General features: G+C 54.6%; 1 protein-coding gene across 2 annotated transcripts in view; it reads right to left on the reverse strand.

The window, feature by feature from the left end:
- The window catches only part of WDR27 (WD repeat domain 27), a 159,126-nt gene that overhangs the window by 125,135 nt on the left and 18,345 nt on the right, over positions 1–15,646 (reverse strand). The window contains exons 4-13 of one of the 2 annotated variants that reach the window (XM_078447592.2): positions 12,907–13,031; positions 10,718–10,831; positions 9,450–9,501; positions 7,864–7,934; positions 6,192–6,309; positions 4,420–4,552; positions 2,942–3,045; positions 1,872–1,939; positions 1,556–1,677; positions 1,078–1,160 (exon numbers count right to left, since the gene is read on the reverse strand). In XM_078447592.2, the coding sequence (XP_078303718.2) occupies positions 1,078–1,160; positions 1,556–1,677; positions 1,872–1,939; positions 2,942–3,045; positions 4,420–4,552; positions 6,192–6,309; positions 7,864–7,934; positions 9,450–9,501; positions 10,718–10,831; positions 12,907–13,031 (990 nt within the window). The remainder of the gene's footprint in view (positions 1–1,077; positions 1,161–1,555; positions 1,678–1,871; positions 1,940–2,941; positions 3,046–4,419; positions 4,553–6,191; positions 6,310–7,863; positions 7,935–9,449; positions 9,502–10,717; positions 10,832–12,906; positions 13,032–15,646) is intronic. The other variant, XM_078447593.2, reaches the window with a different exon arrangement.

Raw genomic sequence — 15,646 nt, forward strand, 5'->3', positions numbered from 1 at the left:
GGTGTAATGACAGCACAGCCCCCCGCCCTTCCAGAGCCAGAGCCTGGACGACCTAGCAGGAGGGCACCTGCACCTGCAGTCGTGCCCCCTCCAGGAGCTGGGGTCCCTCATCAAAGATGGAGATACAAGCAGACTGAGCACCTCTATTGTTTTGTAATTAGGTCAATAAAAGGCTTAACCATACTGATTAGGGCTCCGGGTTGGTCAACGAAAGGGAAAAAAGAATCACTGTCAGTGATTCTCAACAATGAAAATAAATGGAATACGTAATGAAGTCTGGCATCTTAAGACAGAACTTTAAAATTACTTCTTTGTAAAAAGCAACATGCGGATTTGTTTTCTGCTTATAATAATACAATGAGAAAGATTTTTGAGACAATCGGGAATAACTTATGTGGGCTGGCTAATAAAGGACACGAAAGAATCGCTGTTGGTTTGATAATGGCATCACGGCCACTAAGCACACGTCTGTGTTTTAGAAACGCGTACTCAAGTCTGCAGGGGTAAAACGACGTGATGCTTGGCAATGGCTTTACAATCTTCAGCAAAGAGAGACAAGAAAAAATCAGTCCCGTGATCAATAACTGGGCATCCACATGTATGTTCTGGCTGGTAGTGCATTTGGTTTTTTTAATTTTTTTTTTTAGTGTTTTTATTTATTTTTGACAGAGAGAGAGAGAGAGAGAGAGAGACAGAGCATGAGCAGGGGAGGGGCAGAGAGAGAGGGAGACACAGAATCCGAAGCAGGCTCCAGGCTCCGAGCTGTCAGCACAGAGCCCGACGTGGGGCTCGAACTCCCGGACCATGTGATCATGACCTGAGCCCAAGTCAGACGCTTAACCGACTGAGCCCCCCAGGCGCCCCTAGAGCACTTGTTTTTGAACTCCTATGAATGATACCCGATTCAGGAAAACAAAACATCTAGCACATTCCCTACCACAAAGAGCATGTAAAAAATACGTGAGAGGCAGAGAAATGAAGCAGCGACGGACAGAGGAAACGCCGAATTTTCACGCGGACAAACATGAATCCACAGAGCAGGTCGTTGCGCCACGTCCCAGAGCAGGGGGTACTAACCGGACCGTCGCTGAGGCGCCGGTGGGGTCCTGTGCTCCTCAGCAATTCTGAAGTGCAGCGGAGACGTGGACAGGACACAGCCACTGGGCAGACAAATCGCCAGGAGAACAAACTCACAAAACGCACGTTGTCAGGACATCACAAGGGATTAACTCATGTAGATACGGATGTGCGATATTTGGAAATGATCAAGCTTATTCCTCTTCTTCTAAGAAATAATCTTTACTATTTTTAACAAAATGGCTCTTTTATAATTTACATTCTATCCTGAAATAAAATATTTTTACACTGAAAATTAAGTATGAATCATTTACTTTTAAACAAGACCGAAGCAATGCCATGAGCAAGAATTTCTTTCGAACAGGTCAGGAGAGTTGGGAGTTCACTAAACTTTACTTTTAATTCTTAGAATCGACAGGAACGTAAGCTCCTGAGCGGGGAAAGCCGCATGCGGAAATCCTACCGGAGAAGACCCTACCGAGGCAGCACCGACAGGCTCCTTCCGGCGCCGAGATCTTGCCGAGACCGCATCAGAGCCGCGAGACGGATTTCCAACACGGCGATCTGACAGCCAAACATGGACGTCAGTAAGCAGATGGCCTGCACGGGACAGTTGTCAGTCAACAGTGAGCACACACCCGTGACCCCAACCACACAGGGTAAGGCTGCTCCTGTCATGTGGGCAGTTATTGTGTGCCAAACGTCACACGCGAGGTCACACTCCGCCATGTGGAGGAAAGGACGCGTACCGATGCACTCGGCAGGGTCTGAGGACGGCACGTTTCAGGTCTCACCTTTTGCTCGCCGGCCTTGCTCATCATTGCGCACGATCCGGCAACCTGAATGCTGAGGCTCCTGAAATCTTAATTTCCAGCAAAGAGAGACAAACAAGCAACGTTTACGGGGCAAGTGGAGGGAACGAACCCCACGTGCCTGCACCCCCACCGCACGTGGGCCTGTGCGCTCCCGAGAGCCCCTGCCCTGGGGCAGCTCAATCCGGCGGAGAAGAAGGCAGAGGGCAGCTGGGGCGAGCTCCGGTAACACAATTCCGGGGGCACACACACACACACACACCCGGATCTAAGAGGAGCTCCGGTGAACCTTCAAGGGCAAGCAGGGGGAGGAGAAGAAGGCGCTCAGGTCAGCAGAGGTTTGGAGGAGGGTTCAAGCAAAGTCTGCGAGTAAGTGACGGTCGAAACGGGCAGTGACCTCCAATGAGGAGGGAGGCTGGGCTGGGCCAGGCTAAGAACTCGGACTCTGTCCCCAAAACACAGGGGCCTTAAAGGAGAAAGTGGGGAGACTGCTCTTACAGGTGACATGGGCCGTGCCTGCAGGAGGCTCCTGAGGGGGGCAAGCTCGGGGAGGGAGGAGGGACGGAGTCAGGAGTCACGCCCACATTACTGGCAGGGCAACTCCCGGCGTGGAGGTCGCAGAATCTGAGAACAGACGGGAGCCGCCCCAGGTCAGTCCAGACCGTGGAGTCGGACAAGCCGGGGGGCTGTCCAGTCACGGCGTCAAGTCGTCAGCAGGAAATATGGACAGTGTGGACTCGAAAGCCCTTGGTATAAGTTCGGGACAGGCGCGGCAGCCCCGAGGAGAAGTGTCCCTCGGAGCCCTGCGCACAGAAGACAGGGGCACCGCGGACCAAGGGAAGGGAGACCCACCCGGAGGTCGGGGTGAGCCAACAGCCTGGCCTTGGGGCCCAGAGGCTGCCCGCGGCCCGACGCATGGCGAACACGCCTCGTCTGCACGTTCTGGTGACCAGACTTTCCACGCTGAAGGTGTCACCCTCCCGTGGCAGAGGAAAACATGAATAGAAGTTACATGAAATTTAGATCAAAGGTGACCTGAACTTTCACCTTACCCTTGTAACGTAAAACGCCTTCCAATTCGAAGTTCGCCAAGTTAAGTATGAGTAAGCCAGCGGAGCTTCCAACCCACAGGCACGGGGCACTCTCGGAAGGCAGGCTGATTTTCAAAGAAAAAGAGAGAACGACGTGGCGGTCTCACCCCTCAGGCTTCCGTCCCACAGCTGCCACTGAGCAGGCAGCCGGCTCTCAGCATTTATGACCCAGAAACGCACTCGATCAGGCTGGTGTTCGTTCAACGGTCTCGGGTTTCCTGGAAACCCACTGTCCAGTGAAGACGAGACGGCCACGACCTGACCGCAACTCGACTGTCATCTGCAAGGCTATCACTTCTTCCGAGCTCAAGGTGGCAGCCGGTGCCACGTCCATCCCTTCGAGGCGGCCACGTGGCACCTGCGTCCTGCCGGGTGGCGTCTGGAGATGAGGAGCCCCGCTAACAGGGAACAGACCACCATGGCAGAGCTCAGGAGATACCGACCACAGCTCTGCCTCCTCTTCCATCGATGTGCAAACAGGGTCAACGTTAACAAAGGGCCAATAGGCCTCCTCTGGCTATGCCAGACTTGGACTCTGAAGGACTCTCCACGCCCTCTCTCCCGCCTGCCACTCGGTCCCCTCGAACCTCACACGGCTCTAGGACTGTCTCTTTCTCACTCTGGGCTCATTCTCAGGCCCGCACACACCCGCGGCCGTCCAGAAGGCGGCCAGAAGGGCGGGTCCCTGCGACCCCATGTGCACCCCAGGGGCGGAAGGCTTGGCCCTGACCAAAGCACAGGCCAGATGTGTGTTCCCACCCAGCCTGGCACCTGTGCGGACACTTGGCCTACAGCACGGCCAGCTCCCCGTCCAGGGGAACACCCCCTTTGTCCAGGGACACCAGAGGCCCTGTTGTCCCTAGACCTTTCCACACTCAGTAAAAGCCATCATGATACATTCTTAAGTGCCTGATATACAGACAGATGGGGGAAGTTTAGGGGGAGTCACGATTATACCCTCCTTTACCTTATTATGCAATCAAGACCTACCTAGGGACGCCTAGGGGGCTCAGTCGGTTGGGCGTCCGACTTTGGCCCAGGTCATGATCCCACGCTTCGTAGGTTTGAGCCCTGTGTCGGGCTCTGTGCTGACAGCTCAGAGCCTGGAGCCTGCTTCAGATTCTGTGTCTCCCTCTCTCGCTGCCCTCCCCCACTCTGTCTCCCCAAAATGAATGAACATTAAAAATATTTTTTTTAAAGATCTGCCTAGATTTTGGTGAGTGAAATTAAAATTAATATTTCTTTTATTAAATAGACTTAGAAATAATTGACCAAGTTTACCAACTTTAAGACTCGAAGTATGCAGTCCTAAAAACACTTCAGTTACTATTATTCTAACAGACAAAAATAATTTGGTTTTAGTTTTATCATTCTTCAAAAATGAACCTAATTTAGTAAAGTTTTCTTCACATGGCACTGGCCAAGTTCATCATACTCACCATCCACACTCAGAACTGAGCAGGAGCGAAAGGTCACAGGGAGCCAGAGACAGGACAGGCAGGCTTCCTTCCATGTCCTCTCCTTTCTCCAGGCCGTGTGCACGGGGACGCCGATTCTCCTCTAAGAACAGAACTATTGATAATCTGAGCTATGAGATTAAAATGATCAGTCGAGTTAAAGGCAAACAGTTGGCACCACGGGATGTTGATGGAAATACACGTGGGCTAGAGTAATCAGGTCACGAGTGAAGGAAAGCCCTCAGACTTACACGAGGTAAAGAACAAGGTTATAAATACAGAGCAGACCCCATACGTGAGGCCTGTAAAGAAGGAACGTGGAGTGTCAGGCACACCTAGAGTTTAACCCTGTTCTTACGGCAGGATCAGGTTTACCTGCTAATAAATGGGCCTTCACACAAGAAGTCATGAAAACCAAGATTTAAAGCATTAGGAAGAAAGCAGGTCCACTGAATAAAGGTAATTTCTGACCTTCGGGAAGGCCAGGGGAGGGGAGGGGAGACACAAGCTACACCAAAGAGCAGGAAGAACGGTGAGAGACTTGGGGGCAGCAGGGAAAAGCCGAACTCGCTGTGACAGGAGAGTCAGTGCACTGCCTGTGCCCCACAGGAGTCCCAGGCTGGACTGAGGAGGAAAGTCCACAGCTCTCCCAGCAGACCATCCACTCCCGTTGTGACACTGTGGTAGGTACGAGAGCAGAGGGTGAGGAAGGGAGGTGTGGCCAGGTAGGGGCTGATGAGGTTTGGAGTGGGGGTGGGGGTCCAGGGCCAACGGCCAAGAAAGAATTCTTGAGACGTCTTCCGTGCAACAGGACGGTTTTATTAAAGCACGCACGGGGACAGGACCGGAGGGCAGGAAGGGCTGCACTGGGGTCCCGAGGAGTGACAGGTTATGCACTTGGGAGCTGGGGGAGGTAAAGACTAGGGGAGTCCCCAGAAGGACTTTCGTCTGCTAAAGTAGACACTTAAGATCCTGGAGGCCTGGCTATTGTCAGGCTAAGGCGGTTCTTCCCTCTAGCAAAGCACTAAACATGAAGACAAAGGGAGTTCCCGGAGAAACATTTTCCTCTGCCGGCCTCAAGTATCTTGTCAGTGGGCTTCAGGGTATAAGGAAATTCAACTTTATCACGTCTTTCTGCCTTTGTTTCCCACATCAGAACCAACCGTGGGCAGAGGGAGAATAGTGCAGAGCAAAGGGACTGTGCCAGCCCAAGGGGATGGGGACGCACAGGGGCGTCCCAGGGGGAGGGGATGAGGGACAGGGGAGTACAGGGGAGGCCCAGGAGGTTATGGGGTCACGCAGCGGGGGGGGGGGGGGGGGGGGGTGGGGGGGGAGGGCACGCAGGGGAGGCCGGGTGAGGGTGGGGGATGGGGACACGCAGGGCACCAGTCTGCTCAGTCAGCTCGGCATGGAACAGCTCTGGAAGGTAGGTCTGTCCACCCTGGACCCTCAGCACCATGACAACCCACAGCAGCCAGGAAGCCGCTGCCTTGGGCCGGGGAACACACGCTCTCCTGGTCACCGGACCGCAGCGCCCGGCACACAGGATGGGGTGACTGGCCCACCCCATCCTCCCTCACAAGATCTGCCTGGTGCTGGTGGAGCTCTGAGGTCAGACGCTCCACTTGTCCCCGCCCGCCCCCTCTCCGGCCCCCTCCCCTAACCCAGGACCCTCGCAGGCTGATGAGCTTGGAGAGCACCAGGGCGGGAACCCCATGGGGCGGGGTGGGGGGGTGGGGTCTGAGTGGCATTACCTGGCAGGCTGCACAACCTGGACTCGACCCTCCTGGAGAAAGTCTCTCTCTTCTTCTTTAGGTCAACTCGGGTCACACAACGATAATGATGTCTTTCAACCAAACTGAAGACCCAAAGCTGAGAAAGCAGAGCAGGCGCACACACGCACACACACACGCGCACACGCGCACACACACGGAAGCCCGTCATCACGGGTGGGCGTGGCTCGAGCCCAAGGAGAAAGACGGGTCAGGAGAGGGAGACACACTGCACGTGGCCTCAGAGGCGGCTTGGACCCCTCTTCCCTCCACAGCGGAGCCTCCGGGCGCTTCTTCGGCCCCCCGGCTCGGGTGCGGATGCCCCCTCTGACTCACAACACTCCGCCCAGGAGGGCGATGTGCTCTGACCCCCACGGTCCACGCCAGTCTCTCGGAGCCGAAGGGCACGGACACACAGGTGCGAATACATCCACGTGTCACCCGGCAAAAAGACACGGGTGACAGCAGTCACCTTTGTCAAAAAGAAAGATAAAATTTCCTCGTTTCCAAAAATACACCCGTGATACTGTGAGTTATAACTAAGAAATCCATGTATGTGGACTTCCTGTTCCTGACACAGAGCTCCTTTAAAACCCTCGGAATTTCCCAAGTGAAGAGAAGGACAAAGGTGTCTGGTTGCGTTAAGGAGGTGACTGCTGGAAAGCCCCAAGGGGGGGGGGGGGGTGGCAGGATCAGGTGGCCAGGGGAGCCACAGGTGATGAGAGGCTGGCAGCTTTCGGTCCCGCCCCTGACCTGGAGGTTGGGTTGGGTTCAATCACCAGCGGGCAATGAGTTAATCAATCGCACCTACTTGACGAGCCTCCGTTACACCCAGCTTCCAGGCTGGTGACCCCATCCACACTGGGAGGCTGACCCCACCGCCAGCTCTACACGCGGGACCCTCCCCCCCTCGCCATCTACACCCCCCCATCTGGCTGCTGTCTGTGTCCTCCATCACACCCTTTAATAGACGGGTGAACCCGTAAGTAAACGCTTCCCGAGTTCTGCAAGGCTCTCTAGCAAATTAGTCGAACCCCAAGCGGGGCGTGGGAACCTCCAATTCGCAGGCAGTTTGGGCAGAAACTTCGAGTAGCCGGGGACCTACCACCTGTGACTGGCATCTGAAGGGGGGTGGAGTCTCACGGACTGAGCCCTCAACCTGTGGGGTCTCCACATAGACAGTGTCAGAACGGAGTTAAACTGCAGGCCGTCCAGCCAGCGTGGTGGAGGACTGCCTGGCGTGGGGAGCCCCACACGTGCGCTGACCGGAAGTGCCTGGATGGGGGTGTTTGGTTATTTCCTAATACAGTATCCTGCCCAAATTTTCTCCACAGCAACTGTGTAAGAAGAGAACAGAATCCATACTTGGGGAAGCACACCTGAATGGCTCACCTGAGAAACTAAATTCTGAAAAAAATCAAGTATCTTCCAATTTTTCAAGCTCCATAAAGCTGGCTCTTCACAGGCTGTGGGTGCGTGCGAGTGAGCCCCACATGATGCCACGGCCCCAGCAGGAACAGCTCAGCTGCTGGGGTCAACGGTGTCTTCAAACCAGAAAGAACACACGCGCGCGTCGGAGCAGAGACCTCTCTGCAGACGCTCGTGCGGTCACCGTCACGTTTGGAACTGAGATTCCAGCCTGCGGTCCCCTCACCTGCCCGTCTGCACATCCCGCCACCAACTGCTTGCTCTTTTCATCCACGAGGAGACTCAGGAGCGGGGAGGCTACAGTGGGAATACGTAAAAATTGAGCTGTAAATATTTAAACTGAAAGCTATCCAGGTTTTACTTACACATATTTTTAGTCAAGTCTGAACTATCCTGAAATAACTTCTTCACCAGCAAATAAAAACCTTAAGTGCAGACACGTTCTGAGAACGTGTGTGAGGGAAGTAGCGACACCGCCCACCAGAAAAAGGCTGGGGGGGGGGGGGGGTTGGGGGGGAAGCTTCCAGTCCAGGTCGGAGCCAACGGACCAGTCTGTTCAAAGCTCTCCCACACGACCGATGCCAGGCAGCCCCACACCCACACCATCAACAGCACTAGTGCCCAATAGGCATTAAACTTGCAACAGGAATAAAATCGTGGGTCTAGTCAGGAAAACGGCAATTAAATGATGCCTACTGTTTAAATTGTTGCCTAGCATGTGACATTTAATTTAAAACTTATTCTGAATCTAAACTGTCAAGAATTCAGAAGGAGAATTAAAATAAATGGGACATTTAAAAACATCGTATGCCCGGGGCCCCTGGATAGCTCAGTCGGTTGAGCATCCGACTTCCACTCAGGTCATGATGTCGCTGTCCGTGAGTTCAAGCCCCACGTCGGGCTCTGTGCTGACAGCTCGGAGCCTGGAGCTGCTTCAGATTCTGTGTCTCCCTCTCTCTCTGCCCCTCCCCCACTCGTGCTCTGTCTCTCTGTCTCTCAAAAATAAATAAATGTTAAGAAAAAATTTTTAACCATTGTATGCCCTACATAAACTATAAACAATATGCAAAATCAAGTTTGTAATTATTTTCTTGACAGTCAAATAATTCCACATAATTAATTTCAGGACAAGAATTCCAACATAATTCTAAGAAATGTGCTTTGTCCCTGTGATTGACAAACGTATTCAAGTTGTTAAAACATTCTGTTCCACACACGGATGAGTGGCACCGGGAAGAATGCTGAATCCTTTGGTAAATATAGCAGAAACTGCACCAGATCACAAGGCACCTGCACGTTGGTTAAGCTGTTTTCACAGGACTCATCCCAAGAAAGGGACCGTCTTCTGTTAGTTCTCTGCCCCTTCCCCCATGTGAAGTAGGAGACGCTCAGGGTGCTGGGACAGCAGCCCTGGAGGCGGAGGGAGGCAGAGGGCACCGCAGGCCAGGACGGCACGCTCTGCAGGGACCTGCCGACGCATGCCGGGGACCCACCGGTGCACAGACAGTGTGAGGAGGGCACAGGATGGCCTGCAGCGCAGGACCGTGCAAACTCTGCCCGACCACACGCTCGGCCCGTGGGGCAGATGCCTCCTGCAGAGGCCTCACTGGATGACGCTTCCAGAAAGCACACAAATGCTCAATTTTAAGTTAAAAACTTCGGGAAATGTGCCTGTGAAGTGAATCCTAACGCTGTGTAGACGGGTGCGACACAGCTGCTCGTGAGGGGCACGGAGACCCTGGATGGGGCGCGTCCAGCCTACAGAGCGGCACGCGGCCCGCCGACAGAACATCCGTCCGCAGGTCCGGTCACCTGTTAGCACTGCTGAGCTGTACAGTGGTGATCCCGCGTGATGGTCCCAGACCTTTGGAAAGACACTTGTTTTTTAGAGGAGGTCCAATTCTGCCATTTAACACAGCGTGGACTAATGCTTCTGCTCAATTACAAATTAATTCACGTGAATGGTTACCTAAAGGAGAGAATAGTAATAAAACAGGCACATAAACAACAAAACCGTAGCAACACCATGAAAGGTGTCAGAATCACAGGGGGAAAGCTAGCATTTCCAAAAATAACAATCTGTGGGTTTGGGAAGACCCAAGACGAGGCTGGAGACGTTGCCAAGAAGAGGTGTGAAGGCCACAGTAATTGGTACCCTGACTAAAAGTACACGTTTATTTTTTCGGGCACCCTCCAGTGCTCTCCAAACATCAGCTCCCATTCTCCGAGCCCCCGTGAGACAATGGGCACCCTCATGTCCATCTTAAAGACAGGAAAAGTGAGGCACAGCACCGCTCATTCATCACCAGCAGCTGGAAGGACTGGGGCTGAGTCCAGCCGGCCTGCTCACAGCACGGGAAACAGCACCCGTGAGGCCAATTCTACGGGGCAGAAACTTCCAGAAGACAACAGAAGTATTTTCCGTCTCTCTCCTCTGTCACTCTGCAGATGTGCATAGATTACCCTCAACTTTTCTTCCAGTCACCATGGAGAAGTCCTCACTTGGTCAATAAGATAACAGACCTAATACCGGCCGGCTCGGAGCCTGATGGGAGCTTAGCTGGCATTTTAAGTTCTTTCCTTCTTGGGGCGCCTGGGTGGCTCAGTCGGTTGGGCAGCCGACTTCGGCTCAGGTCATGATCTCGCGGTCCGTGGGTTCGAGCCCCGCATCGGGCTCTGTGCTGACAGCTCGGAGCCTGGAGCCTGTTTCGGATTCCGTGTCTCCCTCTCTCTCTGCCCCTCCCCTGTCCATGCTCTGTCTCTGTCTCAAAAATAAATAAAACGTTAAAAAAATTTTTTTTAAGTTCTTTCCTTCTCAACCTCAGTTTAGTTCTGACTGAATCCTCTGCTACCGGAAGATGCTTCTTCTGCTCTGGGCCCTTAGGAAGTAACATGGAAGTAAATTTGATGTTCTAGCTCCCGAAGGCCCTGGATTTGAGGAGGAGGGGCCCGCAGGTAACCCAAGCCCAGCTGGGGACGTTGGGACACTCCTGGCCGACACAAGAGTGTATGTGCAGGGACCACAAACCAGAAAGTCCTTCTAGAAAGCATCTGAAGTATCCCGGTGCCCATGCCCTTACCTTAAAGCTTCTGTCTTCAGACACTGAAATGATGATATGTGTTTGCCACGGACAGAACTCAGCTGCAGTCACGGGGCCCCGGTGACCCTCCAGCACAGCTAGTGTAGACCGGCTCTGGGAGAGTTTGTGAAGGAAGATCAGTAACTGAATGTTCTGGTAACTCTTGTTAAGAAGTTACATACATCTCACAGAAAATGGTTTCTGTTAAAGTCTACACAATTCCCTTTTCCAAATGTGAAAAGTGCTTGTATATAAACCTACAAGTTCAAACTCAGATGGCTGAGCTGAGAGGGAAGGAAGCAGAGGCCTCCCGGGGCCATGTGCACGGCAAGTTTAGAGACAAGGCTAACTGGGGCCGATCCAGAACAGAGCCAGGCAGCAGGAAGGCCGGGCTCTCGCACCTTCCCATCTACACCGTGGGCTGCCCTGAAGCCACCCTCCGGTGCCAGGACTTCCCAGAACAGCCCTGCAGGGGTGGGGACGGCGTCTTGAGATAACAGGACAGCGTGTTCATGCTACCACCAAGCTAGCCTTCCTCCTAAGCCCCTGAAGCCTGTTACAACCAGGCAGCCCCAGAAGACAGCGTCACAAGCCGGAATCACATAGCACGGCCGAGGGGTGCCGGTGCTGTTCACCTGGGACTCCGGGCACCTGGGGTCAGGGCTGCTCTTCAACCCCTACAGCATCCGGTCAGACAAGGTCATGTCCCCGCACACACATGCGGGGAGCACACACGCAGCCGTATCCACACAGCGACTTGACCAACAAGCAAGCACTTACACCAAGAAGACGTTCCCAGAGCGACCAGAGACCCCTGTGCGGCACGGCCACTTCTGCCTCTCGTCACCAGACGGGCCAAAACAAAAGGCGAGGTAGCGATGTGCACAAGAACAGGCTCACTTCCAGACTGGACGGGAGGACATACGCATTCCTGCTGCCTCCAACGTCCGTAACACGACACTGTCCCAAAGAACACCCCGTTTCCTCTCAGTACTTATGGTCGTGGCTTACGTTAGTTTAAGTGCTCGCACTCGTTTAAAGTCTCTCAGAGCAAGTCTCACAAACCGGGCCCTCCCTAGTGCTCGGGGAACGGTGCTACCACACCCCAGGTTCGTGGGCAGCCCGCACTCACCTCGTACGGGCCGCTAAGGAAGGGAGAGGGCAGCGTGGGCCGGCCGGTGGAGCCAACACGCGCCACCTCCCTGCTCGCCCGCGGGGTTGACACCTGACTCCGGTCCCGCATCTCTGCTTCCGGGACGGACAGGGCTCTCTGCCCTCCTGGCTCGTCCCACAGGGGCGGTGAGCCCCGCGTCGCCGAACAACCCCCAAAGCCATTCTGAACCCTAGGACACGTCCCCTCACCTGTGACCTCACCGACAACACTAGCCCTTTGTGGGAGCCTCAATTTCACAATTTGGCCAAAAATCACTTGAACACAGAAATGGACACTCTGGGCCCCAAACTGCCTAGCACACAGAAAGCCCGCCATCAGCTGATCCTCGAGTAAGATTTCATGCCTAACGTTCTCCATAACCTAGCGTTTTTTAAGCGGATGTGGCAAAAACATTCTTCATAGGCTAAGAGCTTTGTTAACTGCACTCATTTGGCAAAGAGCAGCCAAGACACAACACCAGGCCTTGGATGATCTGTCCCCAAAGTCTCTGGCAGACTAACCCTGAGGAAACAAGAGGCCTCCTTCGACCCCCCCCCCCCGCCCCACCCCTGCTCTCTTACACCTGGCTGACCCTCCAGGGTTCCCATTTCAGAATCAGATGCGAGACTTGAAGTCACCAAGAGGAAGGGGAGACACGGTCCCTTACACCCATCCCAGTGAAGAGATAAGTGAGAAACATCCAGCTCCCGAAGGAAGCAAGTTTTGTAAAAGAGACCAACGAAAGCGGCACTCTGTGAGGGCTTTGACAGGTCGGCAGAGGAGCAGGAAATGAGAGAAACGAGGTCGGACCGAGCGCCCTCACTCAGCACCCTGATAGCCGGATTCCGTGCACAGGTTTCCTAACTGGCCTGAAACAGCAGTAGCTGCTTCAGGGGGCTTTTTCCCGGCGCAAGACAAACACGTGTTTTCCCTCGCTTTCCCTAACCTCCTGACGAAAATACGCCCACGTGAAAATACTGTCGATGAGAGGCGGGCAGGGCCCCAGGGAGGCCCCGCCGGCAGACGCGGCACCCACCTCGGTATCCAGCATAAAGATTTTATTCCCGGCACACACCGCAGCTGCTCGGTCGTCCGGGCTCAGCCTCAAATACAGCGCCTTCCCCAGAAGGGTGCCCAGGACGAGCCCTCGAGGAGTCAACCCTAGAGGGAGTTTCACTGTGTCAGGCCGTCAGAGTAGCCCACGAGCCACAGGGAATCACCAACCACGCAGCCCTCTCTCTCTACGTGATGCGGAGTAACAAGGACTCTGACGCGACGTTAGCTCCTCGACGGTACTAAAAGCATCAAGTGCAAACAGTCCTTCTGGAAGTATGCGGAACGCAGGAACCGTCCGTCGGAAGATGACTCTGTGCCTTTGCAGATAACAGGGCTCTGCGAAGGCTGCACGTGCGAACGTGCGGGGGTCACACAGAATGGCCCACGGTCCCGGTTCGTCCCTCCCTCCGTGACCACACCTGCTCCAGGCTTGGCCACGCGAGCTGCCCGGGCTCGCTCCAGACAGGCAAAGGCACAGGGCGCCCATCCGAGCCTCCGAGACCCGCCCACGCCACGAGGACGTCTCCGGGCAGGCCTGTGGGGCCAAGGCAACGACACAAGCCAGCCCGCGGCTTCAAGCAGGGCCCCTCGGCCAAGCCAGCACCGGGCAGCGAGGACTCAGCACCACCAGGGCTGGGCCATGGGACTGAGGCTGCTTGCTGTCCAGCAAGGTCATGTCAACAGCAAGACCCCGAGCCTCCAGAAAGGGAGCCGTGCACACACCACGTGGGAGTTCTAGTCCGGCCAGGCTAATCCCATGGGTCCGCTCCACGAGTATCTAGCAGGCACCGATGCCACCCCTGGCATCTCTACAGGCACTTGGGATAGACCAACAAACAAAACCAAGTCCCGCCTTCGTGGAAAGCTTACCCTGGGGTAGGAGGTGGGGGCACTTAGACACCAATAACCAAAATATGTCAATGAATTACACACAGTGCTAGAAGGAAGTGAACACCGTAAGAAAAAGCAAAGCACCAAAGGGGACTGGGGTCCAGGGTGGTGGTCAGAAGGGCCCACGGCAACGGAGAATTGGATGTGGCAGAATCAGCAGGAATCCTGAGATGGCCCCGGGGGCAGGCCACCGTGCCTGGACCGTTCCCTGAAGCTGGGGGTAGAGGTAGGGGTCCCGTAGCTTTGTCGGGAAGGCCCTGGAGAGCTTTGGGCAGCGGTGTGACGCACTCAGACTCCAATTTCGCAGGGAGCCCTGGCTGTGGAGTTGAGAGCAGAGCCCTGGGACAGGACTGGGACAGAACGGGGGGAGCGGGAAGCGCCAGCACAATGCGCCAGTGAGTGAACCTGCGGGGCACGGTGAAGGCAGGTGTGAGAAGCGTCCACGCTTTGCACGTGTTCTGAAGGGAGAGCAGACGGAAGCCGTGGGTTGGGAGGACGTGGAGGCGAGGAAGGAAGACAGGACACAATGCCATGACTTCTGACCGGAGCGGCCGCAGGGAAGGCTATGGGAGGCAGGTGCGGGAAAGGTGGTCAGGACAGGTAAGCTTCAGAGCTACCAGTTGCGCACGTGGGCGCGTCCAGGGCAGTTCACACCCGAGGCCGCAGTCGGGACCGAGGCCTCGGCGAGAGCACAGGTGGCAGCTGTCAGAGCCTGGCTGTCATCAAGGAAGTGATTTTTGAGGGGCAACAGGTAAAGCCCCTGTGCCAACGTTAAGAGGTGGGAGAGTGGCAAGGAGCCAGCAAAGGAGACTGAGGACAAGTGACCAATGACGGAGCACTCCAAGGTCCCAGGCCGTGTGCCGTTTCCTAAGTCCAAGTGCAAACACAAATCGCTCTTGGACACGAAGGTACTGTAAGTGAGCATGCCTTCTCCACGGGCGCAGAAACCAAGCCTGGCTGCGTTGCACGGTCCAGGCCACGGGGGCACAGGCAGCGGCCTGCGGCTTCTGAGAACCGCCCCCCCATCCCTGCAGCGAGGGCAGAACGAACCCGTTCCGGTCCCACTGCCGCAGCTGAAGACACAAGAGCAGCCCAGGCACACCCACCAGGCTGAGCTCCGAGTGAGCGTGCAGGGCCCAGCTTCGACCCCCTGTCCATGCAGTGGACCACGTGTGTCAAAACGTACAGGAGGTCTGCAGGGCGACTTAAAAATAAACCTTGGGACACAGCCCTTCCGACACGGAAGGCTATTTATTGACAAAGACCCGTACGGGGAACAAATCACTAACCTGGGGTTCACTGTACAGATGTGTGTGCGTGCCCTGTGTACACATGCTCACGTGTGTACACGTGCTATACAACATGTACATGTACGTGAGCGTTCTGTTTATGTACATGCGTGCATGTGCTATACACACAGGTACACGTGTGTATACTTATGTACATGTATGCACATGGTAGATACACGTGTACATGTGTATACGTGCTGTGTGCTTACATACACAGGTACATGTGTGTGCTGTATGCTTACATGCATGTGTGAGCATGTGCTGCACACACAGGTACATGTGTGGTGTGTGCTTACTACACGTGTGTGCGCTATACACACAGGTACATGTGTGCGTGTTGTATGGTGATGCACGTGTGTGTGCACGTGCTATACACGTAGGCACATGTGTGTTGCTATTGCTATATTCACATGTGTGGTATGCATACGTGTATGCATACACACAAATGTACATGGGTTATATACTTATGCATGTGCTGTGCACACGTGTACATGTTCTGTGTACATGTATACTCGTGTGTGCTGTATACATATGCACATG

The sequence above is a fragment of the Panthera onca genome, chromosome B2, assembly GCF_046562875.1.
Source record: "Panthera onca isolate mPanOnc1 chromosome B2, mPanOnc1 haplotype 2, whole genome shotgun sequence".
NCBI lineage: Eukaryota > Metazoa > Chordata > Mammalia > Carnivora > Felidae > Panthera > Panthera onca.